Below are 27,874 nucleotides of genomic sequence, written 5' to 3' on the forward strand. Positions count from 1 at the left end.
TCACAGAACTGGAAAAAAACACTATGAACTTCATATGGAACCAAAAGAGAGCCCGCATAGCCAAGTCAATTCTAAGCAAAAAGAACACAGTGGGAGGCATCACACTACTGGACTTCAAACTATACTACAAGCCTACAGTAATCAAAACAGCATGGTACTGGTACCAAAACAGAGAAATAGACCAATGGAACAGAACAGAGGCATCGGAGGCAACACAACATATCTACAACCATACAATCTTTAATAACCCTGACAAAAACAAGCAATGGGGAAAGGATTCCCTGTTTAATAAATGGTGCTGGGAAAACTGGCTAGCCATGTGCAGAAAGCAGAAACTGGACCCCTTCCTGACACCTTACACTAAAATTAACTCCAGATGGATTAAAGACTTAAACATAAGACCTGGCACCATAAAAACCCTAGAAGAAAATCTAGGCAAAACCATTCAGGACATAGGAGTAGGCAAGGACTTCACGAACAAAACACCAAAAGCATTGGCATCAAAAGTCAAAATAGACAAATGGGACCTAATCAAACTCCACAGCTTCTGCACGGCAAAAGAAACAGTCACTAGAGTGAATCGGCAAGCAACAGAATGGGAAAAAATTTTTGCAGTTTATCCATCTGACAAAGGGCTGATAACCAGAATTTACAAAGAACTCAAACAGATTTACAGGAAAAAAACAAACAAGCCCATTCAAAAGTGGGCAAAGGATATGAACAGACACTTTACAAAAGAAGACATACATGAGGACAACAATCATATGAAAAAATGCTCATCATCACTGGTCATTACAGAGATGCAAATCAAAACCACATTGAGATACCATCTCACGCCAGTTAGAATGGTGATCATTAAAAAATCTGGAGACAACATGTGCTGGAGAGGATGTGGAGAAATAGGAACACTTTTACACTGCTGGTGGGAGTGTAAATTAGTTCAACCATTGTGGAAGACAGTGTGGCGATTCCTCAAGGCCTTAGAAATAGAAATTCCATTTAACCCAGCAATCCCATTACTGGGTATATATCCAAAGGACTATAAATCGTTCTACTATAAGGACACATGCACATGAATGTTCATTGCAGCACTGTTTACAATAGCAAAGACCTGGAACCAACCCAAATGCCCATCGATGATAGACTGGACTGGGAAAATGTGGCACATATACACCATGGAATATTATGCAGCAATCAGAAATGATGAGTTTGTGTCCTTTGTAGAGACATGGATGAATCTGGAGAACATCATTCTCAGCAAACTGACACAAGAACAGAAAATGAAATACTGCATATTCTCACTCATAGGCAGGTGAGGAAAAATGAGAACACATGGACACAGGGAAGGGAGTACTACACACGGGGGTCTATTGGGGGGGAATAGGGGAGGGACAGTGGGGGCGGGGGAGCTGGGGAGTGATAGCATGGGGAGAAATGCCAAATGTGGGTGAAGGGGAGGAAGGCAGCAAAACACACTGCCATGTGTGTACCTATGCAACTATCTTGTATGTTCTGCACATGTACCCCAAAACCAAAAATGCAATAAATAAAATAAATAAATAAATATAGATGGGGTTTCTATGTTGCCCAGGCTGGATTCAAACTCCTGGGCTCAAGCAATCCTCCCACCTCAGCCTCCCAGAGTGGTGGGATTATTGGCGTGAGCCACTGCACCCACCCCAATCGCCTCTACTTTTAGTTTTGCCCAGACTCCTTTATTTCAGCACATTTATTTTGTGCCAGCTGCTGTTTCTAGAACTCTCTACAAAGTTCATACTATTATTCCAATTTCACAGGTGAGACTCAGAATACAACTTCCTTGCCAAGGTTGTACCACTAGTAAGTGGCAGAGCCAAAACCTATGCCCAGGTTTGTTAGAGTTCAATGCTTGAGAGGATATGTTTCTATTTTTGATTGCTGTAATAAATCACCCCAAATGCCCCAGCACAATATATTATAGTTTTACAGGTTGTAGGTCAAAAATGTCAGCTTCTAGAGGCTGTAGGGGAGAATCTATTTCCTTCCCTTCTCTAGTATCCAGAGGTCACCTACATGCCCTGGCTTGTGGCTCCATCTTCCGCCTTCAAAGCCAGCAGTGGAAGGTGGCTCTCTCTCTCTCTCTCTGTGACATCTGCTCCTATGATCACATCTTTTCCTATTCCAACCTTTCTGCTTCCCTCATATTAATTCTACTACACAATTATTAGAATGTCTGAAGTCCAGAAAACTGACACCACCAAATGCTGGTAAGGACATGGAGCAACAGGAACTCTCTTTCACTGCTGGTGGGAATGCAAAATGGTGCAGCAACCACTTTGGAAGACAGTTTGGCAGCTTCTCACAAAACTAAATATACTTTTACCAACCATATGATCCAGCAACAGTACTCTTTGGTTTTTATCCAAGGGAGTTGAAAACTTATGTCTACACAAAAGCCTGCACACAGATGTATATTACAGCTTTATTCATAATTGCCAAAACTTGGAAGCAACCACATGTCCTTTAGTAGGTGAATGGATAAACTGTGGTAGATCCAGACAAGAAATATTATTCGCCAATAAAAAGAAATGCACTATCAAGCCACGAAAAGACATCAAGGAAACTGAAATGTGTATCACTAAGTGAAAGAAACCAGCCTGAAAAGGCTACATACTATGTGATTCTAAATATACAGCATCCTGGAAAACACAAAGCCATGAAGATAGGAAAAAGATCAGTGGATGCCAGGGGTAAGGATAGAGAGAGGGGCAGGCAGATCAGAGGGTTTTTTGGCTTTGTCTTTAGGGCAGTGAACCTGCTCTGGATGATAGTATAATGGTGGATTTATGCCTTATACATTCGTTCAAACTCATAGAATATACAGCACCGAGAGAGTGAGCCCTAATATGAACTATGGCCTATGGTGATAGGCCAACACAGGTTCGTTGATTTTAGCAAATGTACTGCTCTGATGGTGGGGGATGCTGATAATGGCAGAGGCTGTGTACATTTACGGGGAAGGAATATAAGAAATACTCTGCGCCTTTCTCTCAATTTTGCTGTAAATCTAAAATGACTCTAAATAAAATCTTTTAACAAAAGGGAATGATGATGATAATATAACAAAATGATAAAGAAATATAGCCATTTTGTAGAGCATGTCATATTCTTAGTGCCTACTTGAAGATCTGCTATATTAAACCGAAAATGAATTAAAGCTGATGTCAAACTTACCAAATTCATGAGCATCATTTGAAATTTCTAAGAACAAACATCTACAGTTTTCAAGTTATAAAAGCGGTATGATTCTCATTTCAAAGCTTGTGTATCCTAATGGCCAGCTTGCACACTTTTCATCAAAGGATACTGTTATAAATACAATCCATTGTGTGTCCATCAGAGTGTAAGTTTGACTCATAGGATTTAATGGCAGGCACCATCTTATCCAGTGGTTTTCAATCCTGGCTATGCACCAAAACCTTCTTGTCCAGTGGTTTTCAATCCTGGCTGTGCATCAGAACCTTCTAGATCTTTAAGAAATCGCCATAGTGTTTTCCATAGAGATTGTACTAATTTACATTCCCACCAACAGGGTAAAAGCATTCCCTTTTCAACACATCAGTGGTAACATCTATTGCTTTTTTGACTTTTTAATAATGGCTATTTTGACTGGAGTGAGATGGTATCTCACTGTGGTTTTAATTTGCATTCCTCTAATGATTAGTGATGCTGAGCATTTTTTCATATGTTTGTTGGCCATTTGCATATCTTCATCTAACCACAGGAAAACAAGTCATTATACGAAAAAGACACCTATTTATCACAGCGTAATTCACAATTGTAAAGATATGGAATCAAGCTAAGTGCCCATCAGCTGATGAGTGGATTAAAAAAATGTGAGACATATGTATGCACCATGGAATACTACTCAGCCACAGAAATAACAAAATAATGTCTTTTGCAGCCACTTGGATGGAACTGGATGCCATTATCCTAAGTAAAGCAACTTAAGAACAGAAACCAAATACTGCATGTTCTCATTTATAAGTGGGAGCTAAGCTATGTGTATACAGGGGCATAGGGTAATATAATGGACATTGGAGACTCTAAAGAAAGGAGGATGGGCGTGGAAGGAAGGTTGAAATTACCTACTAGGTACAATGTACACTATTCAGGTGACAGGTACATTAAAAGCTCAGACTTTGCCGCTATATAATCACATGCATGTAACCAAAAACCACTGTACCCTAAAGCTATGAATTTTTTAAAAGAACCTTCTAGAGAGCCCCTAATAGTTCAGATTCTCAGTCCCCAACCTTAGGGTATTCTGAATAGCAGCTATGGAATGAGATTTTAGGGCATGGAAATTTTAACATGCTCCCCAGGAAATTCTAAAATCTTTGGAACCAATGCTATAAGATACCTCCTTCATTATTCAGGGAAGGAAGCCAAGGCCCAAAGTCTTAAATGTGAATGACAACAACCATAACCTAATATGATAATGATAGGAGCACTTATTATCTGCCAGGCACTGTGATATGTGCTTGTATTATATCTGCCGCTTGTGCTATAGGTACTGTTATTATTCCCACTTTACAGATGAGAAGCCAGAGGTCCAGGGAGGTTATGTAACTTGCTCAAGGTAACACAGCTAGTAGGTGGCAAAGCCAGCAGTCTGATTGCAGAGTTCTTACCCTCAACTACTGGGCTATAGTACCTCTTCTTAATTTATATGTATCCATCACATAGTAGAAACTGACCACCCTGGAAGCATTGAATATATCGTGTTATATTCCAGGATAAAGTCAAATAGGTAAGTATATGTCTCAGTTTTAACACTGCCCTCATGTGGACAAAATTCTGTTGTCTTGTACAATTCACCAGTTTCTGAGGAATTCCTGAGTGCTGATAATGGCAGTGCACATTTGGGGGAAGGGAATATATGGAATATCACTGGGGACTATGTTAAACATTTAATAAACAACCTCCTTTAATTCTCATAGCAATTCTGTGAGATAGGTACTTTTGTCCCCATTTCACAGATGAGAAAACTAAGGCGGAGAAAAGCAGATGCCTTGTTCCAGGTCACACGGCCAGTAATCTGCAGGGCACGGATTGCAATCTAGGTCTTCCAGGCTTCATGTTTTCACTCCACTGGTTTTATCTTATCTGCTGTAACTGTTCAGTCTCCCCCAGCTGTACTCAGAAAAGATCCGTGGTTATGCTTGAATCATATTGCCCACAAAGATGCTGAAGTCCTAACCCTATGTGAATGTGACCTTATTTGGAAACGGGGTCTTTGCAGATGATCAAGTTAAGATGAGGTTATTAGGGTGGCCCTGATATGACTGTTACCGTATGATGAAGGGGAAATTTAGACATGAACAGAGGGAAGATGACATGAAGACGCAGGGAGAAGATGGCCATCCACAAGCCAATGAGAGGGGCACAGAAGGGGTTCTCCCTGATGATCCTTAGAAGGAGCCAGTTCGGCTGACAGCTTTATTTGCACGTTTGGCCTTCAGCACTGTGAGACAATACATTTCTGTTGTTTAAGCCACCAGGGCGTGGTGCTTTGTTAAGGTAGCTCAAGGAATGAATGCAAGTGTTTTCAAAGTGAGCCTGCGGCTTCAACCCTTTTTTTTTTTTTCCCACCACAAACATCATCTGCAGACCCTCCTTCCCCACGAGAGGACAGCTGCCCTTCCCAGAGTGGCACTGACCTTCCTCGAAGTGCTGAACTGTGTGGGTCGACACCACCGCCGGGACCCCGTTTGGAATCCTTGCGTTTTCCTGAAACAGAGCATGCAGCATTGTGAGACGAGTCTGCGGGGGAAAATCGGAACTCAAGAAAGATCCTTGAAGATACAAGGGCGCCTCACAAAAATCAAACTTAAAAGCTGTGTTTCTAGAAACTCTGCAGCTTTCGATCATGCCTTGGAGAACCAAAATAACTCACTTTAAGAGTGGATTCCAGTTATTATGAGAGCACACCACTGGTGGTGCCTCAACTCAGGGGATCCCACACTCACAGGAAGCTCTGTTGCATGAAGGGGACCCCAGGCTCAAATAGGCACTTGTCAAGTCAGGGGTGAAGCAAGAATGTAATATGCTGATTCTGAAACCTGTTAGGTTATCCTCACTCCACACACAGACATAATCAATCAGCAACCAGGCCTTTACTGAACACACTTGTCAAATGCAGGAAGTTCACATATACATATTTTTTCTTCGGATGGTTACTGCACTACCTTGTAAGTCTCCACTTCTGGTTCATTCTCTTGGTCTTCAGCTTTTTGGGGAACACTCATTTGGTTACCCATTGCTCCTATAATGGAGAGAAAAAGAGAGAGGAAGAGAGAAAGAAATCAAAACCCGGTGAAGCCAAAGTCTTACCTTAAACGTGATACTAAGGTGCACAGGCCTGACAAGTTGCCCATGGTTGTATTATCACCAGCTGAGATCAGAACAAATTGCTTGTATCAGTCTGTTCTCACGCTGCTATGCAGAAATACCTGAGACTGAGTAATTTATAAAGAAAAGAGTTTTAGTTGACTCATTGTTCCGCATGGCTGGGGAGACCTCAGGAAACTTATGATCATGGCAGAAGAGACCTCCTCACAGGGCACCAGGAGAGCCAATGAGTGCAAGCTGGGAAAAACGCCAGATGCTTATAAAACATCAGATCTCGTGAGACTCACTCAGTATCGCGAGAACAGCATGGGGGAAACTGCCCCTATGATCCAATTACCTCCGCCTGGTCCCACCCTGGACAGGTGGAGATTATGAAGATTACAATTCAAGATAAGATTTTGGGTAGAGACACAGCCAAACCATATCATTGCTTACATTTATTTTGGGAAATAGGAGATTTGGGACTCATCTATTCAGAGAATTAAAGTTAAATGCAGTCATAATTTTCAGCCGCATTTCATTGCTGGAGGAACATATTTATGGTCATGAAAAGTGTATTCAGTGAAGACAGCATTTTTTACTCTCTTAGCTAGAGTCACAGCTATTATATAAGATTTTTGAATGAGGGTAATTGAAATAATACTAAGTTTTAGCTTTTTCTGATTCTCAAACTAAATTAATCCCCCATTCAAACCTTTTACGCCACTGCCTTTTTTTCATAGCATTTAGCGGGGCTTGTAATTACATACTTATTTGGGTGTATCTTCATGCATTCATTGATTTAACACATATCCTCATGTGTCACTTAATGGCAAGGAAATGCTCTGAGAAATGCATCATTAGACGATTTTACAGTTGTGTGAAAATCACAGATGGTATAGCCTGCTACACACCTGGGCTGTATGGTATAACATATTGTTCTGAGGCCACTAACCTGCTCAGCATGTGACTGCGTTGAACAGTCTGGGAAATTGTGACACACTGGGAAGTATTTGTATACCTAAATATATCTAAACAGAAAAAGCACAGTAAATATATAGTATTATAATCCTGCGGGACCACTTAGTATATGTGGTCCATCATTGACTAAGGTATCATTATGCAGGGCATGACTGTGTCTGTTGAGCACAACTCTGCACCTATTGCTGTGCCAGGCACTGAATAAAACAGGCAAGGGCCTCTGACTTCATGCAGCTGAAACATGATATGCAGGGAGAAAATTAACGTATGAACGATGAATCCACAAACGAGCTCATTTCTGATAGTTCAAGGCAGCATGGCACAGCGGTTATGAGCACAAACTCTAGAGCAGGACTGCCTGGGCGTGAATCCTCTCTTTGCCCCTCATAGCTGGGTGTCCTTGGGACAGTTACTTAGCCTCTCTGTGCCTCATGAGACTGCTACATGGACCCAGTGAGTTAATGCTTGTGATGTGGTTAGGACAATGTCCAGCTTATGCTAAGCAAAACATATGTGTGTATTAAACAAAAACACATAGAGTTCTAAGTTTTGAATAAAAGAAATTTTTATTTTTTTGAGACGGAGTCTCTCTTTGTTGCCCAGGCTGGAGTGTAGTGGTGCAATCTCGGCTCACTGCAACCTTTGCCTCCTGGTTCAAGCGATTCTCCTGCTTCAGCCTCCTTAGTAGCTGGGACTGCAGATGCATGCCACAACACCCGGCTAATATTTTGTGTTCTTAGTAGAGACAGGGTTTACCATGTTGGCCAGGCTGGTCTCAAATGCCTGGCCTTGTGATCCACCCTCCTCAGCTTCCCAAAGTGCTGGAATTACAGGCATAAGCCATGGCACCCGGTCGAATAAAAGTAATTAATAACATAACGTGAGACGGGCTCAATATGGGAGGTGGCAGATTGTGGCAGTGCTGGGTAGGATGGTTCTGAAATGACCATTAATGTGGTTATTGTCCCATAGGTGGAGGGCAAAGTTGAACATTTAATTTATGTCTCCCTGCAACAAAAAATTGTAAGCACCCTGAGGTCAAAGGAAGTGTCTACCTTCACCCAAATGTGTATCTCCTAATCTTAGCAGTGTGTTTGCATTTATTGGGAGCGCGATTGTTGTTTATTAGTCAATGGAGGGAATAACCATTGATGACATCTCTCAGAGATGAGGCGCGGACATAGGCACAGGATCACATCATCACCAAACCTCCGAGGAGCTTTGTTATAATAATGATGATAAGAGTAAATCATTACTTAGCATGTTCTCAATTCCAAGCTCTAATTTCTGAGGGCTTCACCTATATTGTCTCATGTAGTCCTATAGCACTCCTGTGAGATAGAGGTATCATGATTTCATTCTTTATACCAGGTAGCCAAAACTCAAGGGGGTTACATTATTTTCCACAAGTACCCAGTTAATGAGCAAGAGTCAAACACAGTCTGGCTGTGCTTCTAACCACCAGAATGTTCTGCATATTACGAGCTCCTCTCACAAATGAGAGAATGGACCTTCGAGACTGACCAAGCGCAAACATCCAGTGAGGAATTGGCCCCTATCCTCTGATTTTTTTTTTTTTTTTTTGAGACCGAGTTTTGCTCTTGTTACCCAGGCTGGAGTGCAATGGTGTGATCTTGGCTCACCGCAACCTCTGCCTCCTGGGTTCAGGCAATTCTCCTGCCTCAGCCTCCCAAGTAGCTGGGACTACAGGAATGCACCACCATGCCCAGCTAATTTTTTGTATTGTTAGTAGAGATGGGGTTTCACCATGTTGACCAGGATGGTCTCGATCTCTTGACCTGGTGATCCACCCGCCTTGGCCTCCCAAAGTGCTGGGATTACAGGCTTGAGCCACCGCGCCTGGCCAATGTATCTGATTTCTATACAACGACCCTTGCAGCCACTCCACAGGCCTGCTGTCTTGCCACCTAAAGGTATTTGGCACATATAATTCCAATGTAGCCCATCTCCAAAGACCTAAGTGCTGACTTATCTGCTCTAGTGGCTCTCAGAATAAAAATGAGAACTTTTGACTTCTGGCTAAAAGGAGCCAGTGGGTCACCAGGGACTCTTGTGGATCTCTTGCCTTGGTGTGTTTTGGCTCCCCGGTAGTAGAAGCATTGAGCAATTGGATATTGAGGAGGGCAAAAAAGAAAAAAAGGGCCACAGATCTCACCATGTGTCTCTTGCAGGAATTTAATACTTAACCAAATATGGAGCTCATGTATGTTTTCTGATGATACCACATAATAAAACTGAGCACTGCTAAAACATATAGGACACTTGTTTTGCGCTATTTTCTATTTATAAAATCCAAGACTCACACACTTGCATCAGATCCTCACTTCTGTCTGTTAATGGGACATTATGAATAATATAACATTGAATCCTCAAGACCAGGATTGGCAAAGAACAGCGGTGGCCAGATTCAGCCCCCTGCCTGTGTTAGTAGGCCAGTGAGCTAAAAATGAGTTTTAAATTTATAAATGGTTAAAAAGAAATCAGAAGAATCATAGAACGTGACACACGAAAATTAAAGTCAAATTTCAGTATCCTCAAATAAACTTCTGTTGGAAGATACCCATGCCCTTTTATTAATATATTGTCTGTGACAGCTTTCATACTCTAACGGCAGAGTTAAGCACATGCAACAGAGACGTATGGTCTGCAAAGCCTACGATATTTACTATCCGGCTCTTTACAGAACGTTGAGCAGAATTTGAACCTACTGTGTATAAAAATAATGACAACAACTCTGAAAATCACAGAAATGATAGAATAATAACAATAACAACATTTGGTGAGTGCTTACCATCTGTTGAGAAACTTCTAGGAGCTTTATTTACAGTACAACTAATTTGCTCTTCGCAGCAAACCAATAAGGCAGATATTATTATTTCAATTTTGCTGATGTGGAAACAGAGGCATGTAGGTTAAATGTCTTAGTTAAGGTTACACACACACACGTGTGTTCATATATGCACATGCAAGAATATATATACACAAAGTATCTCTAAATTCAGTCTCAAAAAGTTTTAAAGTTATTATTATTATTGTTATTACTATTTTTGAGACAAAGTCTCACTGTTGCCAGGCTGGAGTGCTGTGCTGTGATCTTGGCTCACTGCAACCTCTGACTAGCTGATTCAGATGATTCATTCTCCTGCCTCAGCCTCCTGAGTTGCTGGGATTATAGGCACGCACCACCACGCCCAGTTAATTTTTGTATTTTTAGTAAGAGATGGGATTTTACCATGTTGGCCAGGATGGTCTCGATCTCCTGACCTCATGATCCGCCTGCCTCAGCCTCCTAAAGTGTTGGGATTACAGGCGTGAGCCACGGCACCTGGCCTTAAAATTATTTTAACAGTAGGTTTACAAGCTTTATTTTAATGATCTTACTATTTAATGTAAACTCAATTCTAACCGAGAGCTACTTTCAATCAATGCTTGAGGTTATGAAAAATCTTGGAGCTGGAAGATGCATGATGAAGGGAAGCAGGAGAGAAGCTTTTTCTTCCCAAAGAGTTGGGGTAACATTATTCTGATCACTGCACATCCTAAGTAGCCTCTCAGCCACTTCAAGGTGAAGGGGACTGAAAGAAGGAAAATTCAGTGGCATGTCTTTTTCAGTGATTACCTGGATTCAGACATTGTCACTTTCCACCTGCAGTTTTAATGCGTGTGTTGTGAAATTGCTCCTGCCTGTCCATCAACCCTTTAAAGAACAGGATTTATCTGGGTGGGACAAAAGCAAAGGGTTACTGCCATCTATTGGTTGACTTCAGTATTAGCAGAAATGAATTTATTCAGCCTACAGGGCAAGATCCAAACAACTGGGAAGGGCGAAAGGAGCATTTTGATGTTTTGCAATGAAGCCTTCTGTTAACAGCTGGCAAGAAGATGGCCACTCCTTCCATGCCCAAAAGGAACTAGTGATAATGATAACCATCTATGACTTGTGTGGAGAGCTTGCCACATGCCAGCCCAGTGCTGCAGCTCTGTGTAGACATCAGTGAAGCACACAGGATAGGAATGTGGGCTCTAGAGTTTGGAATCCCTCAGCATTCTAGGCCTCCCTGGGCCTCAGTTTCCTCATCTGTAAAAATGGGGATAATTATAGCCTCCATCTCAAGGAGCTGGCATGAGAATTAAATCACTGAATATAATAAGTAAAGTGCCCTGAACAGGGCCTGGCATACAAGCACCATGCATGAACAAGACTCTCAGCGATATGATCTTTGCTCTTTGAAGTCAGTTTCCCCCACAGGTGCCTGGTAGTGAGACTCTACAGAGGAATCTGGCAACATTTCTGATTCTCGTGATCCTCTCACCAAAGAGTCAAGTTGGGGCCCTGGAATTTGTATTTTTAGCAAATGCCACAGTGATTGTCACGATCAGACACCTATAAAAAACACCGTTCACACCTGTAATCCTAGCACTTTGGGAGGCCGAGGCGGGCGGATCACGAGGTCAGGTGATTGAGACCATCCTGGCCAACATGGTGAAACCCCATCTCTACTAAAATACAAAAAGTTAGCCGGGCTTGGTAGTGCACGCCTGTAATCCCAGCTACTCAGGAGGCTGAGGCAGGGGAATTGCTTGAACCCGGGAGGTGGAGGTTGCAGTGAGTCAATATTGCCCCACTGTACTCCATCTCGAAAACAAAAATACTGTGATGGGGAACATGGTCAAGGCTTTCCAGGAATGAGGGTGTTCTAGGACGCAGGACTCTCATGCTAAAACTGGAAAACCCCGGGCAAACCAGAATGACTTGGGCGGAGACTTTTTAAAAAAAATCTTCATTTAATAGATGGGAAAACCGAGGCTCAGGGCAGTTGAGACAATAATTCTTGTCTATGATAAAGTTTTCTCCTATTTCCCAAAAAGGAGAAAAATAAATCAGAGGTTTTTTTTAATGATAAGCATACCATTGAAAGAGCTAGCTTTCATTTTTGAAAATGAGAAGGTTTGAATGCGGTGTTAAAATGCTCTTTCATAAACTCATCAAATGAGCGTTTTGTCTTTATGACCTTATTTTACATTAAACATACTAAGCTGCCCTATGGTGGGGGGAGGGGTGTTGTTTTTGAAATGAGACTTGTGTTTGAGGGTTTGGCACTTTGCCACTGGGGGTTAAGTTGATTGTGGGGATTCAGATGAGAAAGCCCCTCTACTTCCCCTCGTCCTGCCTGTGTCCCGGGGACCCATCCTCAGACTGTGCTGCACGTGAGAATCTCCGGCAGAGTTCTGAGATCCCCATGCCCAGGCCCCAGCCAGAAGGATGATAGCAGATTCTCTGGGGTGGGGCAGGGAATCAGGGTATTTTCAAGATCTCTAGGTGATTTCCATGGCCGAGAACCCCTGTTTTGGATATTTCTGGGGTGAGTGAGTGTCTCCTTGGGTCAGAGAACTCTCCTGGCTGCTGCCTACCCTACCCTAGAGAACCAGGCCTAGGGATTCTTAGACTGAGGAATGGTCTCAGGCTTCAGGGTCCACAGCCCCCTGTCAACCCAGGCATCTGAATACGCTCACATCCCTTCTAGGAACACTGCTTTACTGGCGCACTGTTTTGTCAGCTTGCAGATCAAGAGAACTGTCCTGGGCCTCCAGCTTCCCTTCCCCCTGAGGGCAGGGCTGGCTTTCCAGCTGGTTGTTCAGAAGCAAGGCCACATGCTCCATGTGGGCGGAGGCTGCCTGAGTCCACAGGTCCCTTTCTCCTCCATCTCTGGGGCTCCCCTCTCTCCTCTAGAGAACAAGAGCTCTGGGATGAGACGGTAAATAAGCACTTCACCCCTCTAAAGGTATCCTTCTTGTGGAAAATGACAGTATTCATAATAGTGATAATAATAAACACATTTGGAATGTTTTCTTTGTACTGAGCAGCTCTGATTTTCATATATTTGCTTCTCTTTGTCCTCCCAACAACCTGCTGGGTTAGGTACTTTTATTTTCCCAGTTGTCTGAGGGGAAACCAGAGCACAGAGAGGTTGAGGCATGTCCTGATACATCCTGGGAAGGGTGAATGTGTTGGGAACGTGCCTGGCAGGGTGCGCTCCTAGTAGGTGTTAGTGATATAGATGTCCCAAAGTAAACTCATGATGGTTCGAATTACAATATTTCAATTTTATGATGGGTTTACAGGGATGTGACCCCACTGTAAGTCAAGGAGTCTCTCTCTCTCTATATATATATATATAATATATGTCTAATATATATATAATATATAGGTATTATATATATTATATATTATACATATATTATATATGTATACATATATTATACCTATATATTATATATAGGTATATATATTTTATATATTATATATATACCTATATACCTATATATTATATATAACATGCTTACAATGTCCACGGTATTTTATTTTGGTCCCAATTTTCCAGGACTGTGTATTTCACATTTTGGATCTTGTCCTATTCCTTGATGACTTCCGTTGCTTTGCTAAAGTTTTTCTCTTTGGAAACACGCTGCTTTTTGTTCCTCCCTGACAATGAGTGGAGCACAGTGTTTCTTGAGCCAGGGGCGATTTTGGCCCCCAAGGGGCATTTGGAAATGCTTTCGTGCAGTTTTGATTGTCAGGGGTCAGGGTTGAGGGTTGTGCACTGGCATCCGGTGGGTAGAGGCTGAGGATGCTGCTATATACCCTGCAATGCCCAGGACCGCCCCCTTCCTCCAGCAAAGAATTGTCCGCTTTGTGGAGGGTTGCTGGTGCTGAGGGTCAGGGACTCAGTCCTAGCGCCTGGGCTTGGGGGTTTCCTCCTTATGTTTGAGGCCAGGTGTCACCGAGGGATCTGCCTTTCTGAAGAGCACGTGAGCAAACTCGTCCATGGTGGTGAAATAGCACAAGCTCTCTGCCTGGGCTCCCCTCTGGCTCACGCCGGCCGTGTGTGTAAGCCCTGGCTCCTCATCTGAGAAGCAGGGGGTGGAGGGAAAGGCAGAACAGATTCCCTGCATGGGGCGCCTGTGAAGATGAGAAGGGCATGCCCATGTGTTGTATAAGCCGTTGGCTGGTGCACAGCAGGTGAGGAATAGAGATAAGCTGTTAGTATAAGCCTTAAATAAAATGGGCCACAAATTAGCAGTCATAATACCTACCATTCCTACAGTGCTACCTTACGCCAGGCATTCCTGAACGCTATTCTGTACTACTCATCACTTCCTCATCAGAACTCTACCGGCAGGGATTTTTATTGTCCCTATTTTACAGATTGAGAACTGGAACACAGGGAACTTAAGCTCCACACCTAAGATCTTGCTATGGATCAAAATGTGGCCTTCCAAAATTCGTGTGCTGAAGCCCGAACCTGCAGTATGATTGCATTTGGAAATGTGGCCTCTAAGGAATCAAGGCAAAAGGAAGTCAGAAGGGGGGACGTGATCAGATAGAATTAGTGTCCTTATACATGCACACAAATGTTCATTGCAGCACTGTTTACAATAGCAAAGACCTGGAACGAACCCAAATGCCCATCAATGATAGACTGGACTGGGAAAATGTGGCACATATACACCATGGAATATTATGCAGCAATCAAAAACGATGAGTTCGTATCCTTTGTAGGGACATGGATGAATCTGGAGAACATCATTCTTAGCAAACTGACACAAGAACAGAAAATGAAATACCGCATGTTCTCACTCATAGGTGGGTGATGAACAATGAGAACGCATGGACACAGGGAGGGGAGCACTACACACTGAGGTCTATTGGGAATAGGGGAGGGACAGTGGTGGGAGGAGCTGGGGAGGGATAGCATGGGAAGAAATGCCAAATGTGGGTGAAGGGGAGGAAGGCAGCAAATCACACTGCCACGTCTGTACCTATGCAACTATCTTGCATCTTCTGCACATGTACCTCAAAACCTAAAATGCAATTAAAAAAAAAAAGAATTGGTGTGCTTATAAAAAGAGACACGAAAAAATACTCTCTCTCTCTGTGTGAGGACTCAGCAAGAAGGCAGCTGTTGGCTAGCCAGGAAGAGTGATCTCACCAGAAATGGGTCAGCCAGAACCTTGATCTTGAACTTCCAGCCTCCAGAACTATTGAGAAAATAAATGACTGTTGTTTAAGCCACCTGGTCTATGGTATTTTGGTTACTGCAGCCCAAGCTGACTAATACAGATCATCTTCTAGTAAGTGGGAGAATCAGGACTTAACCCTCTAAAACTCAAGTCCAGAGTTTAGACTCTTAACTTTTTTTTCTTTTTAATTATACTTTAGGTTCTGGGGTACATGCGTAGATCATGCAGAATTGTTGTATAGGTACATAGAGGGCAAGGGGGTTTGCTGCCTTCATCCCCTGTCACCTATATTTGGCATTTCTCCCCATGTTATCCCTCCCCAACCCTCCCAGATCCTGCTGTCCCTCCCTTAGCACACCCCTCAACAGACCCCACTGTGTGATGCTCCCCGACCTGTGCTCATGTGTTCTCATTGTTCAACTTCCTTACTATTGTCTCTTCTGCTATATAAGTGATGCTATAATTTTATGAATTTTTATTTTTGAGACGGATTCTCACTCTGCTGCCCAGACTAGAGTGAAGTAGCGCAATCTCAACTCACTGCAACCCTCACCTCCTGGGTTCAAGCGATTCTCCTGCCTCAGCCTCCCAAGCAGCTGACATTACAGGTGGCCGCCACCACGCCTGGCTATTTATTTTTGTATATTTAGTAGAGACATGGGTTTTGCCAACCCATATTGGGTTTCACCATGTTGGCAAAACTGTTCTCTAACTCCTGACCTCAGGCGATCTGCCCACCTCGCCCTCCCAAAGTGCTGGGATTACAGGGATGAGCCACTGCAACTGGCTTTATGAAATAGTTATATGTAATATAATACAACATGGAACATAAAATATTTGTTGCACATTCATTCTTGCAATGGGGAAATTATAACTAGACAAAGGATATATATGGTACAATCTAAAGTGAGGATTAGGCGGGGCGCTGTGGCTCTCACCGTTAATCCCAGCACTTTGGGAGGCTGGGTGGGTGGATCACTTGAGGTCAGGAGTTTGAGACCATTCTGGCCAACATGGCGCAACCCTGTCTCTACTAAAAATACAAAAAAATTGGCCAGATATGGTGCCACACACCTGTAATCCCAGCTACTTGGGAGGCTGAGGCAGGAGAATTGCTTGAACCTGGGAGGTGGAGTTTGCAGTGAGCAGAGATTGAGCCACTGCACTCCAGCCTTGGCAACAGAGCAAGACTCTGCCTCAAAATAAATAAATAAATAAATAAATAAATAAAAAATAAAGTGAGGATCGCATAACTGAAGGGTCACTGATAATCATTGTAAGGATTTAGCTCCAGGGCTTGGCAGTAGTCAGGTGAGTAAATGTTAGTGATTGCTAATATTATTCATTTATTCTGTTAATGCTCTAATTGCGTTAGCTCTGTGTTCTGATCCATGAGTGAACTGGCCTCCTGGAAGCTTTACAGCTAACTGCCCTTAAATCCCTCCTCCTTTACACAGTCAGTCATTGATAGTCCATGTCGCCTCCTTGTCATTACAGATTAACAGTAGGCCCTCCTCCTGGACAAAGGCCAAACGCCAAACCCCATGCAAGCTGGCCTGGAGAAAGCACTTCTGAAACTCCGTCACCAGCAGGCAGCCAGATGACTGTTGAATGGAAGTGGGGTGGTTTTGAAGGGTGGAATGGTGACAGAATGAGTCACAAGTAAACAAGCAACACCTTTGATCAATGCAATGGAATGTGGGTAAACCCCAGGCCCTTCTCACCAGCCAGCTGAGGGTGATGCCAACATGGCCAGGCCAGCACACCCAGCAGAACCAGCCCTCTGCCCCCAAGATCAGCAAAGACCTTTCAGGAGGAACAACAACAGACCTGCTCTGCCTGTCCCACTGTCCTGCAGCTACTGTGTGTGCCCGCACAGTGCTAGGAATGTGGTAGCTACGATCAGGAGTGCCATGTACAGTGCTACAGGTTGCCTACTGCACAAGAGAGCATGAGGAACGGAAATTCAGTCCTCACTGTGCTACCCAAGCCCTGATTCCTGGTATGGGACTTGTGGCTCCAGGGGAAGGGGTGCCTTTATCAAAATCACCTTGGGTGTTTCAGGGATGCTTGGTGATGGATGTTTTGCTATTGGAGTACTTAATTATGTTTACACAAACAGGTGGTAATCCTAGACACCATAGAGCTCACTCACATCATCTTGTTATTTCACCAAACATTTTTAAGCACATGATAATAGCAGGTAATGCTAATTGTAGGCTTACTATGTGCCAGGCAGCGCCAGGCACAAAATGCAGGAAGGCAACCCTCTCAGGTGCAGAATCGGCAGCAGAGAGTGAGCACCTCCCTGCATTTTATCCCTCAAAAATATAAAACACAGGAAGGTGCTTCACCCTTGCCCTAACCCTGGTGCCAGGCACTTCACACACATTGTCTCCTTTTCCCTTACAGAAGCCCATTATTCCCTGGTTGCACAGATAAAGAAACAAGGCTGAGCGATGCCATCCCCTCGTCTCGTGAATGTCAACCCCATGAGGGTAAACACCTTGCTAGTCCTACCTACCCAAGAGTGGCAGTCAGAAAGCTACAGAGAGGTAGAGCTGGGGTTTGAACTGGGTTCACGTGACCCAGGCATGCAAATCCTAAACTTCGTGGCAGGGCACTTGGCTTGAAGAGAAGCTGCAGACACAGAGACAATCAGCTCATATCTAAGACTCAAGCAGGACAGCTGGTCCTGCATGGTGCAAAGGCACCCCCACCCCCAACCCAAAGCCTTTTCAATTCCTCTCCCTCCACATCTCTTGTCATGGTGAAGCAGGCAGAATCCATAGGCTTTAAGGGGCCCTTTGCTTTCCCCAAAGCCCATGCCTTTTTCCTAAAAACAAAACCCTTCTGGGTTCCAGAACTCTTTGGAGAAAAAGAATCTTCTGTGATTTGGGACATTGTTTGTTCCCTACCCTCACTTAAATGAAAAACTACTTTAGCATGCCCTGCCCTGTCTGTTGTCTTTATTCAGCATGGGGCACCCTCTACACACCCTCAGTATATACACCCAGGACCTGAAGTGCTGTGACCAGCTCAGGATCCCGATAAGGCTGAGGCGGGTCGGGCCCTAGACTTGGGCGGGGGGAGGGCGGACAACGTAAGAGGCACTAAAAAGCTCAGTCATGGAGATGAATAGTATTTTAACATGACATTTATGAAAATCGAAATTAACGCTGTTCTGGATCCTTTCTTTCCCTGGCACATTCATATTTTGTTCATCATGGGTGTTTTGCCATTAATTCTGACTTTTAAAAATGTTGTGTTAACATACCATTCATCTCCGTGACTGAGTTTTTGGCATCTCTGAAATTTCATGCCCAACGTGAGAGTCTCACTGGCTGCCCCCTCACCCAGGGCCTGACTGGACTCCAGTTCCACAGCTTCCTTTTCATGAGACCTTAGCCAGTTCCAGCTCCCTCTTCACCCAGCCTCACATTCCTGGTTGTAAATGGAGATGACGGTAAGCTACGGGTCACTAAGTGCGGAGGTATTTACGTGCATTAGTCCCCTCGGCCCTTTGATCTCAGTACTGTTATTAGGTCCATTTTACAGATGAGGAAACTGAGGCCCAGAGGGCTGAGGGCACCCAGCCAGCCCAGGGAGGGGGGCTGAGGCTGGCATCTGGCGGTGTGGCTCTAGCACACCCGCACTCTAATCGCAATGACTCTTCCAGGCGGAAAACTGGTTTAGAGGGAGATGCAGACATCAGGGGTCACGCAGCCGGGATTTGAATCAGCACCTGCCTCACAGCGTTGTCGTGAGCATTAATAGATTCACAAAAGGCAACCTACAAATCCTTTTTCTTATCTCCCCACTTCTTTAGGTAATGCCTGAGGTGAAGGCTCAGATTCCACTTGGCTCTGGGGGACTCGTGCCCTGATGGATCCTCAGATCAAACAGCGTATCCCTCTTTCCACTGACGTCTCCCCAAGTCCTGTGCTTGAAATGACCCTCAGTGGTTTCACCAATTAAGAGCTATGTATGTGGCTATGCGCCGACACCGACCACATTGTCATTTGCTCCTTGTAACACTGAGGACTTTGAGATGAGTGCTATCTTTGGGTCTGTTTCACAGATAGGGAAACTGAGGCTCACACACACCCAAGGCCACACAGTGAACAGAAGGCAAACTTGACCCGCTCTGACCCCTGGCTTCTATTTGACACTGTTGACCACAAACGACAAACCCTCCAGCGATGCCTAAAGGATCTGAAAGCCATTACCTGTTGAGCCCCTGTGGGAGTATCTTCAGTCCCCTGGTGTCACCTGGAGCTGCTCCTGCACAGGGTCCTGGATCTCCAGTGGGTGCTGCCCAGTGCCTGGTGGAGCCTGGATCCCTGCACTTTGCTTCCTTGTCCAGAGCCTGCTGGCTGAATACACAGAGCAGGGCAAACACAGCCTGGGTGGAGTCCTCCCTTCTCCCCGATCGTCCTGCAGAAATAGCTTCCCCTGAAGTGGGTGGGACTGCCCTCCCAACTCCAATAAAAACTGAGCATCTGACTCCTCTCACATTAATGCGTCCCTGGCACCCCAAGTATTCTACCCAGTGCCCCTCACCCACTGAGGCTTCCGGGTTGACTGGGTAGGCACTTTCCTTTCCCAGTAACCGTAGGTCATGGTCAGAGCAGGGAAAACACGTTCTGTGAGATTTTGCGGTCTGTCTGCCTTTTACCTTCATTTACTCCAGAACACCACCTCCACTACCACCTATCCACCTAATTGGAAGGAAATAGCTTCTCATCCACTCCACTGTGCCCAGTCATGTAAACCTTATTCCCTAAGGGGTTTGGACACCAGAAATCAGGTAATCTAAGGGTGGTTTATTGCTCTGGACACTTACCATGATGTGGGAAAGGGCGTTCTTTTTCTTTGCAGGCCAGAAATTCGACAGGCTATGTGATTTATTTAATTCAAGCAAGGATGTTGTTTAAAGTGTCTTACAAGGACATATACAATGATTATGAGAGCATGAATTAAAATATAACAAAAGAAGATAGGAAAAAAATCGGCAACATAAAGTGAGAACAGGATCGAAAATAGATGTGCATGTTGATTTACAGACTTGGCTATGAAGGATTTGCAGATACGGCTTTGAGCTTCCCAACAGCCAATGCAAGAAGGAAAACATATTAAGTTACACAACTTAGTACTCTGGAGAAAACATTCAAGAGAAATGCAAACTAATAATTATTGTGGTTTTATTCAATAATATACTCAGCTTAACTCCCATCATGAATACTTGTCTAGTACCAGGCTATATATAAGCCTGAGTTTAGAGAGGTGAGTAAAAGATGCTGGGTCTCTACCCTTCTTGTGCTCAGTGTCATTGAACATAGAATCCCATAAATATAAACATAGAATTACAGAGTGTGATCCTCATTGTGAAAGAAAAACCAAGTTATCTAAGACAGAAATAGAGAGAGCTGGGGAAGGCCTCTTTCAGAAATCAACATTTAAGGAAAAAAAAAATGCTATTTAAATAAAGGCTGAATACACAAGCAGGCAAACCATAATTAGGGTTGTAAACTCGATTCCAGCTCAGGACTGCACGTGTCACTCTGGAATGTAGTAAACCCAATTATTAAGCGGCTGCCGTGTACACACACTATGCTGACACAAGCCTGGAGGCTCGGAAGCTTGGACTCTGGCCCTGGGTTGAGACAGAATCAAGAATCGGATCTTGATTCTTGCCTATCTGCTGCGAGATTAGGAGCAAGCTACTGCGGTACTTCCCTAAGCCTCTGTCATCCCCCTTGACTGTGGGCTTCTTGGTGCTAATTTTGCATCTATTCTTGTATCCCCAACTTCTAGCACCCTGCAAAATGAGGATGGCGATCTCTCTATGACAGAGTAGGTGCTCTGCAACTCGTGGCTGATTGGACTTGTTCACTCTTTTCTTTTTTTTTTAAATACAGAGACTTGCTCTGTCTCCCAGACTGGATTGCATTGGTGCTATCTCGGCTCACTGCAACCTCTTCATCAGAATTCAAACAATTCTCCTGCCTCAGCCTCCCAAGTAGCTGGGGCTACAGGTGCGTGCCACCATGCCTGGCTAATTTTTGTATTTTTAGTAGAGATGGGGTTTCTCCATGTTGGCCAGGCTGGTCTGGAACTCCTGACGGCAAGTGACCCTCCCGCCTCAGCCTCCCAAAGTGCTGGGATTACAGGTGTGAGCCAACACTCCTGGTTGTCTTGCTCTCTTTTAAATTATACATGGCAGTCACTGCCATTTGGATGGCATATTAGTCTTTGCAAAGCCTTTGGTGTTTATCTGTCCATTTTATTTACGTCCACAGTGAAATTAGAATCTTTTGCTCCCATTTTACAGAAGAAAGACATAAGGTTTAGAGAAATGAGTGATTTAGGAGATTAAGAAAAATCATTCAGGTGGGGCCTATCAGCATGTCTGGTTAACTGTAGACCAAGCATCAGCTGGTGAAGTCAGGGGCGGTGAAGCAGGCAGGACCAGCTGCGTAATTTGCTGAACCCAGTGCAAAATGAAAACAATGAGCCCTTGGGTCTAAAAGCAGGAAAAATACCATTAAAGGCATGAAACATAAAGCTGTTTCTCTCCTTCATGGTCTCTTTCTCTACTTGTGATGGATTTTACTTATTATTCAAAGTCATTCTAAGAAAAGAAAAAATAAAAATGTAAATGATCAGCATGAATTTTGCCCTCCTTTTTTAGATCGTGCAATGCTAGTTTGAAATGCAATGAATTTGAGCGCAGAATCACCAAAATCACACGACTTGTATTTTGGAGTTTGTATGGGGCCTATGTAGTTTGTTCTCACTGAACGCTACATAGAAGTAATTCACCTGTTTTTACTTTACCTCTGGATACTCACACATTCTACCAATGCTCTCTATCTTCAGTTTATTTGTGAGTGTTGTAAATAGATGCTCGGGGTCACAAAGAGAAGTTAGCACTGAGACAAAGGATCTTTTAGCAACACAATTTTTACTTCCTGGACTGCAGGAAGAGTACCCTTGCTAGCCATCATGCCACGAGAGTACAATGAACAAAGGAAAACACACAAGTTTATCCTTTACGCATTTGGGGTCATCCTTACTGCTGTGTCTGATCTCCATCGATGAGCCAGACCTTACAATTTAAACTAAAACCCGATTGGCTAACAACTTAAAACTTTTCTTTTCGTTTTTTTTGAGATGGAGTTTTGCTCCCTTTACTCAGGCTGGAGTACAATGGCACCATCTCGGCTCACCGCAAACTCCACCTCCTGGGTTCAGGCAATTCTCCTGCCTCAGCCTCCTGAGTAGCTGGGATTACAGGCACGCACCACTGTGCCCAGCTAACTTTTTGTATTTTTAGTAGAGACGGGGTTTCACCATGTTGACCAGGATGGTCTCCATCTCTTGACCTCGTGATCCACCCGCCTTGGCCTCCCAAGGTGCTTTTCTAAACAGGGGAAAGCAATGTAGAGCTGGGGTGTGCCTGTGAGCACATCCAGCACAGATATCTTGGTTAAAGTACAAGGACATAGAGTGTACTCTGTGCCTGTAAGCATGGCATGTCTAACAGCTACCTAGGACAGGGCTTAACAAAGTTATTAGCACACTTATTCTCTAACAAGAAAGGAAACTTTCAAAAGGACCTTTTCTACTTTCCACAATGAGTAAGGAAAAATCAAAAGAAAAAGAAACTCTAAGCTGCCCTATATTTCTATCTTGCTATGTTAACATTTTCAGCACAAGTGGTTGGCCCTTACAGGGAGGTAACATGGGTAAGAAAGGCTAGGATGGGATTCTTTTGTTGTTTGTGTTTCTTAGAATGTGTTGTCTTTTTTCTGTATTGAAGATAATTTTGGATTTGTGTGGAAAGCATGGATTCTCAGGGGAGCCAGCGCCCCCACATACTCAATTGTAGCTGTAACACACATGCGTTTTACTTGACTTTGAGACTTGCTGAACAGTGGTGAACCCACTGGAATTCTCTGCAAATGGGCATCGTGGATGTTATATGTGAACAGGCAGCAAGGAACAGGGGACATGTATATTGCTCGTATCTCATGCCCATTATGGGAAGTAGAAAAGTTCCTTTTCAAAGTTTTCTTTCTTGTTAAAGAATAAATGTACTTTGCAGCACTGTTTACAATAGCAAAGACCTGGAACCAACCCAAATGCCCATCAATGATAGCCTGGACAAAGAAAATGTGGCACATATACACCATGGAATACTCTGCAGCCATAAAAAATGATGAGTTTGTGTCCTTTGTAGAGACATGGATGAATCTAGAAACCATCATTCTCAGCAAACTGACACAAGAACAGAAAACCAAACACCACATGTTTTCTCTCATAGGTGGGTGACGAACAATGAGAACATTTGAGCACAGGGAAGGGAATAACACTCACTGGGTTAGGTGTGGGGGTGGAGGGGAGGGGAGGGGAAGGAGAGTGGGGGTGCGGTGAGGATGGGGAGGGATAACACTGGGAGAAATGCCAGATGTAGGCAACGGTGGGGGTGGTAGGGGGATGGAGACAGCAAACCGCCATGGCATGCAACAGTCCTGCCAGATGCAGGATGTGCACATGTACACCAGAGCCCAAAAGACAATAATAAAACAATACGTGTGCTAATAACTTTGTTAAGCCCTGTCCTATGTAGCTGTTAGACATGCCATGCTGATAGGCACCGCGTACACTCTATGTCCTTGTACTTTAACCAAGGTATCTGTGCTGGACGTGCTCACAGGCATGTCCCAGCTCTCCATTGCTTTTACCTGTTTAGAAAAGTTTTAAGTTATTAGCCAGTTGGGTTTTAGACTGTGAGGTCTGGCTCCAGCCAATGGAGATCTGACACAGCAGTAAGGATGACCCCAAATGCGTAAGGCATAAATGTGTGTTTTCCTTTGTTCACTGTACTCTTGTGGTATGATGGCTAGCGAGGGCGTCCTTCCTGCAGTCAAAGAAGTAAAAATTGTGTTGCTGAAAAATCCTGTCTCAGTGCTGATTATTCTTTATGACACCGAGCATCTATTTCCAACACTCATGCTTTATTTGTCTCATCAGATTTTACTTACTCAACCCAAGTTCAAAGATAACACTACCATTGACCCTTGAACCACAGGGTTTGAACTGAATGAGTTCATTTAGACATAGATATTTTTCCCTCCTCTGCCACACCGGAGGCAGCACCGCCAACCCCTGTTCTTCCTCCTCTTCCTCAGCCTATACAATGCGAAGATGACAAGGAAGAAGACCTTTATGATGATCCACTTCTACTTAATGAATAGTAAAAATATTTTCTCTTCCTCATGATGTTTCTTCGAATGAGCTGCCTTTCTTTTTTTTTTTTTTTTTTGAGACAGTCTTGCTCTGTCACCAGGCGCCAGGCTAGAGTGAAATGGCGCAATCTCAGCTCACTGCAATCTGCCTCCCGGGTTCAAGCAATTCTCCTGCCTCAGCCTCCCGAGTAGCTGGGACTACAGGTGTGCACCACCACACCCAGATAATTTTTGTATTTTTTAGTAGAGAGGGCATTTCACTATGTTGGTCAGGATGGTTTTGATTTCTTGACCTTGTGATCTGCCCACCTTGGCCTCCCAAAGTGCTGGGATTACAGGCGTGAGCTACCGCGCCCGGCCGAATGCGTTACCTTTTTGATGTTCTTAATAATATTTTCTTTAGCTTACTTTATTGTTTCTTTTTTTTTTTGAGATGGAGTTTCGCTCCTGTTACTCAGGCTGGAGTGCAATGGCGCGATCTCGGCTCACCGCAACCTCCGCCTCCTGGTTTCAGGCAATTCTCCTGCCTCAGCCTCCTGAGTAGCTGGGATTACAGGCACGCGCCACTGTGCCCAGCTAATTTTTTGTATTTTTAGTAGAGACGGGGTTACTAAATTAGTACTGTATTTATTGTAAGAATACAGTACACAAGTATAATGCATATAACATAGAAAACGTGTTAATCAACTGTTTATGTTATTAGTAAGGATTCTGGTCAGCAGTAGGCTATTAGTAGTTACATTTCTGCAAAATCAAAAGTTATACTTGTATTTTCAACTCTATAGGATTGGCACCCCTAATCCCCATGATGTTCAAAGGTCAGCTGTGTTAAGATTTTCTGGCAACCACAGAGCAATAAAACCAAGCTCAGGGCGCTGGGTGGAGGTAGCAACAAGCCTGTAAAAGTGCAAACTTCTTGGTGGAAGAATTTATTTCCCAGTGTCAACGAAGCAGGGAGTTCACTAAGAGTAAAGTTTCTCTTTGCTGCGCAGACTTCAGGTGGTGCTCATTGTCACGCCCCTGACTTGGTTTGCCTCTTAATCTTCCTGCCTTATGATCTCCACCCCTCTTCAAATATTGACAAGCACATGTGGCTGTCATCCCTGTTATCAAACTGCGTTCCTGAATATCTGGATGGAGCTGGTTGTCGAATCGAAAAGAGTCACTGGAAAACCGAAATCAGAAATCTCCCCAGGACCCTCTTCCAGACCTGTCCCTGCCCGCCCTGCATACATTCTGTCCTCTACGCAGGCTTCTGGCTCCTGCTAAGCCATGCTTGCTGTGTTTCTGATCACTGAACCAGAAGAGGGCATGACCCAGACATGACAGTGTGGTCATGCATCCGTGACCTGTCGGTGATAGCTGGTCTCCTGCCAGTCAGGATGCCCACCCTGCTCCAGCTGAGATGGAAAATCTGACATGCACCTTTGTCTTTTTTATGCCATCCATCGCTTGACATTTTTTCAGATCACTTTTTTGTGCTTTATCTGATATGCTCCTTCCTATAGTCCTGTGACATAAGAAGTATCTAACTGGGTAAGGAGGAAACAGGTTGAGTGAAGACCAATGTCTTATGCTAAATTAAGCCATGAGCTAACACTGGGGGCAGATCTCTCGAGGCTAAACCCAGGGTTCAGTCTTGGTTAGGAAGCCAGGGTCTGGCATCACTCAGCCTGAGTGATTTTGGTATCACAGTTGATTAACAGTGTGACCTTGGGCAGGTTGTTTGCCCTTTCTGTGCTTTGGTTTTATGATCTAAAAATGGTTCTATTGGCAAAGTTATAGAGTTGGTGTGGGAATTAAATGAGATAATTCACAGAAAATGCTTAGCACAGTGCCTGGCACGCAGTATGCTTCATAAAATGACACAGTCACTAAGGACACGTTGGGATTTAAACACATAGCATCTGACTTCAGGACCTGCACTCTTAACAACTAAATTTACAGATGCATATATGATGTATATGCACACAAATGCATAAACATATAAACGTAATTAAAGGAAAAGGAAAGTAACAAAACTCATAAAGAATCTAGAAACTGCATGCAAACTGCATTGAATATAGATTACCTGACTATACTTCTCTGTTTGAAATCTCTGATTCTTTAGGTCATATTTTAAAAGTTACACAACATTTTGAGAACTACGTTGGATGCCTTCTCATGGAGAAGGCGTCCAGTGTAGCGCATGGAGACCATCTAATCCTCCTAATCTTGTTGAAGTATGAGAATATAATGCAATAAGCAGGCCAGTGAATCATGATTCAATTTGGAGCACAGTTTTGTGTTCACCTCTATCCCTGCCCCTGGAGATACAGTGGGGATTTACTGCTGTCATCGGCAAAGACCATACCTGCCATTTCCCCTAATTCAAAACATGTTTTCCATCGTGATATGCTGTTTACTAGCCTCTGTGAGGGGGCCAATGATGAACAGAGTGGTCAAGAGCAGGGCCTTGGAATTAGACCCCAGTTTGAACTCTAGCTCCTACTTCTGTGCTGTGCAAAATCAAGCATGTGCAAAATCCTCTTACTCTAAAATAGAAACAATAACGTCTCCCCTGAGGATTGTTTTGAAGATAAAATGGAATGAAGAATGAAAACACCAAGCCCAGACACTGACAAACACTAAGGGCTCAACCAGAAATACCTGTTATTATTGGCTCTTGCTGAGTCTACAGAGGTGTGTGAGACCATGAGGCAGCCATCTATTCAGAGAGATTAATTTTTTTCACATTGCAAAAATTGTGTCTTATTTATATTTTAACCTAAGTGCTTATTTGAATGACAGCCCAATGTCAATGTTATCTAAATGGCTCCTGGCATGTTGAATACAATATGTTACCTGCCATATAAGTCTTAGGTTTGGATCTCAGTTCTGCTTCAGCTATCCCATGTGAGTGTGGGGAAATTCCTTAAAGGAAACTCCCTGGAACTGTTTTCTCACTGCCAAATAGGGGTGGGACGCTTAATGTATGGAAAAGCCTGGTACATAGCTTGTGATGTCCAGCAGCAGAAGGTAGCTGCTCTTGTTCGTCAGTATTGGTATTATTGAAGTATAAAAAAAGTAATATGGAAAGGAAGAAGCCAAGGGTGGTGGTTGAGGCAGAGCAAGATCGCCCCACCTCTGCACTACTCTCATGTGGGGCTGGATTATTTGGTGCTGAAGGGGCTGTCCTGTGCATCGTAGGTTGTTTGGAGCATCCCTTATCTCTGCCTATAGGT

General features: G+C 43.8%; 1 protein-coding gene across 18 annotated transcripts in view; it reads right to left on the reverse strand.

Moving 5' to 3' along the window:
- The window catches only part of BCAS1 (brain enriched myelin associated protein 1), a 123,587-nt gene extending 103,771 nt beyond the window's left edge, over positions 1-19,816 (reverse strand). For all 18 annotated transcript variants that reach the window (XM_078372008.1, XM_078372005.1, XM_035298965.3 and 15 more), the window contains exons 1-3: positions 19,626-19,816; positions 6,231-6,307; positions 5,703-5,772 (exon numbers count right to left, since the gene is read on the reverse strand). In XM_078372008.1, the coding sequence (XP_078228134.1) occupies positions 5,703-5,772; positions 6,231-6,302 (142 nt within the window). In that variant the 5' untranslated portion in view covers positions 6,303-6,307; positions 19,626-19,816. The remainder of the gene's footprint in view (positions 1-5,702; positions 5,773-6,230; positions 6,308-19,625) is intronic.
- Positions 19,817-27,874: the final 8,058 nt, after the last annotated feature.

This window comes from Callithrix jacchus, chromosome 5 (assembly GCF_049354715.1).
Source record: "Callithrix jacchus isolate 240 chromosome 5, calJac240_pri, whole genome shotgun sequence".
Taxonomy (NCBI): domain Eukaryota; kingdom Metazoa; phylum Chordata; class Mammalia; order Primates; family Cebidae; genus Callithrix; species Callithrix jacchus.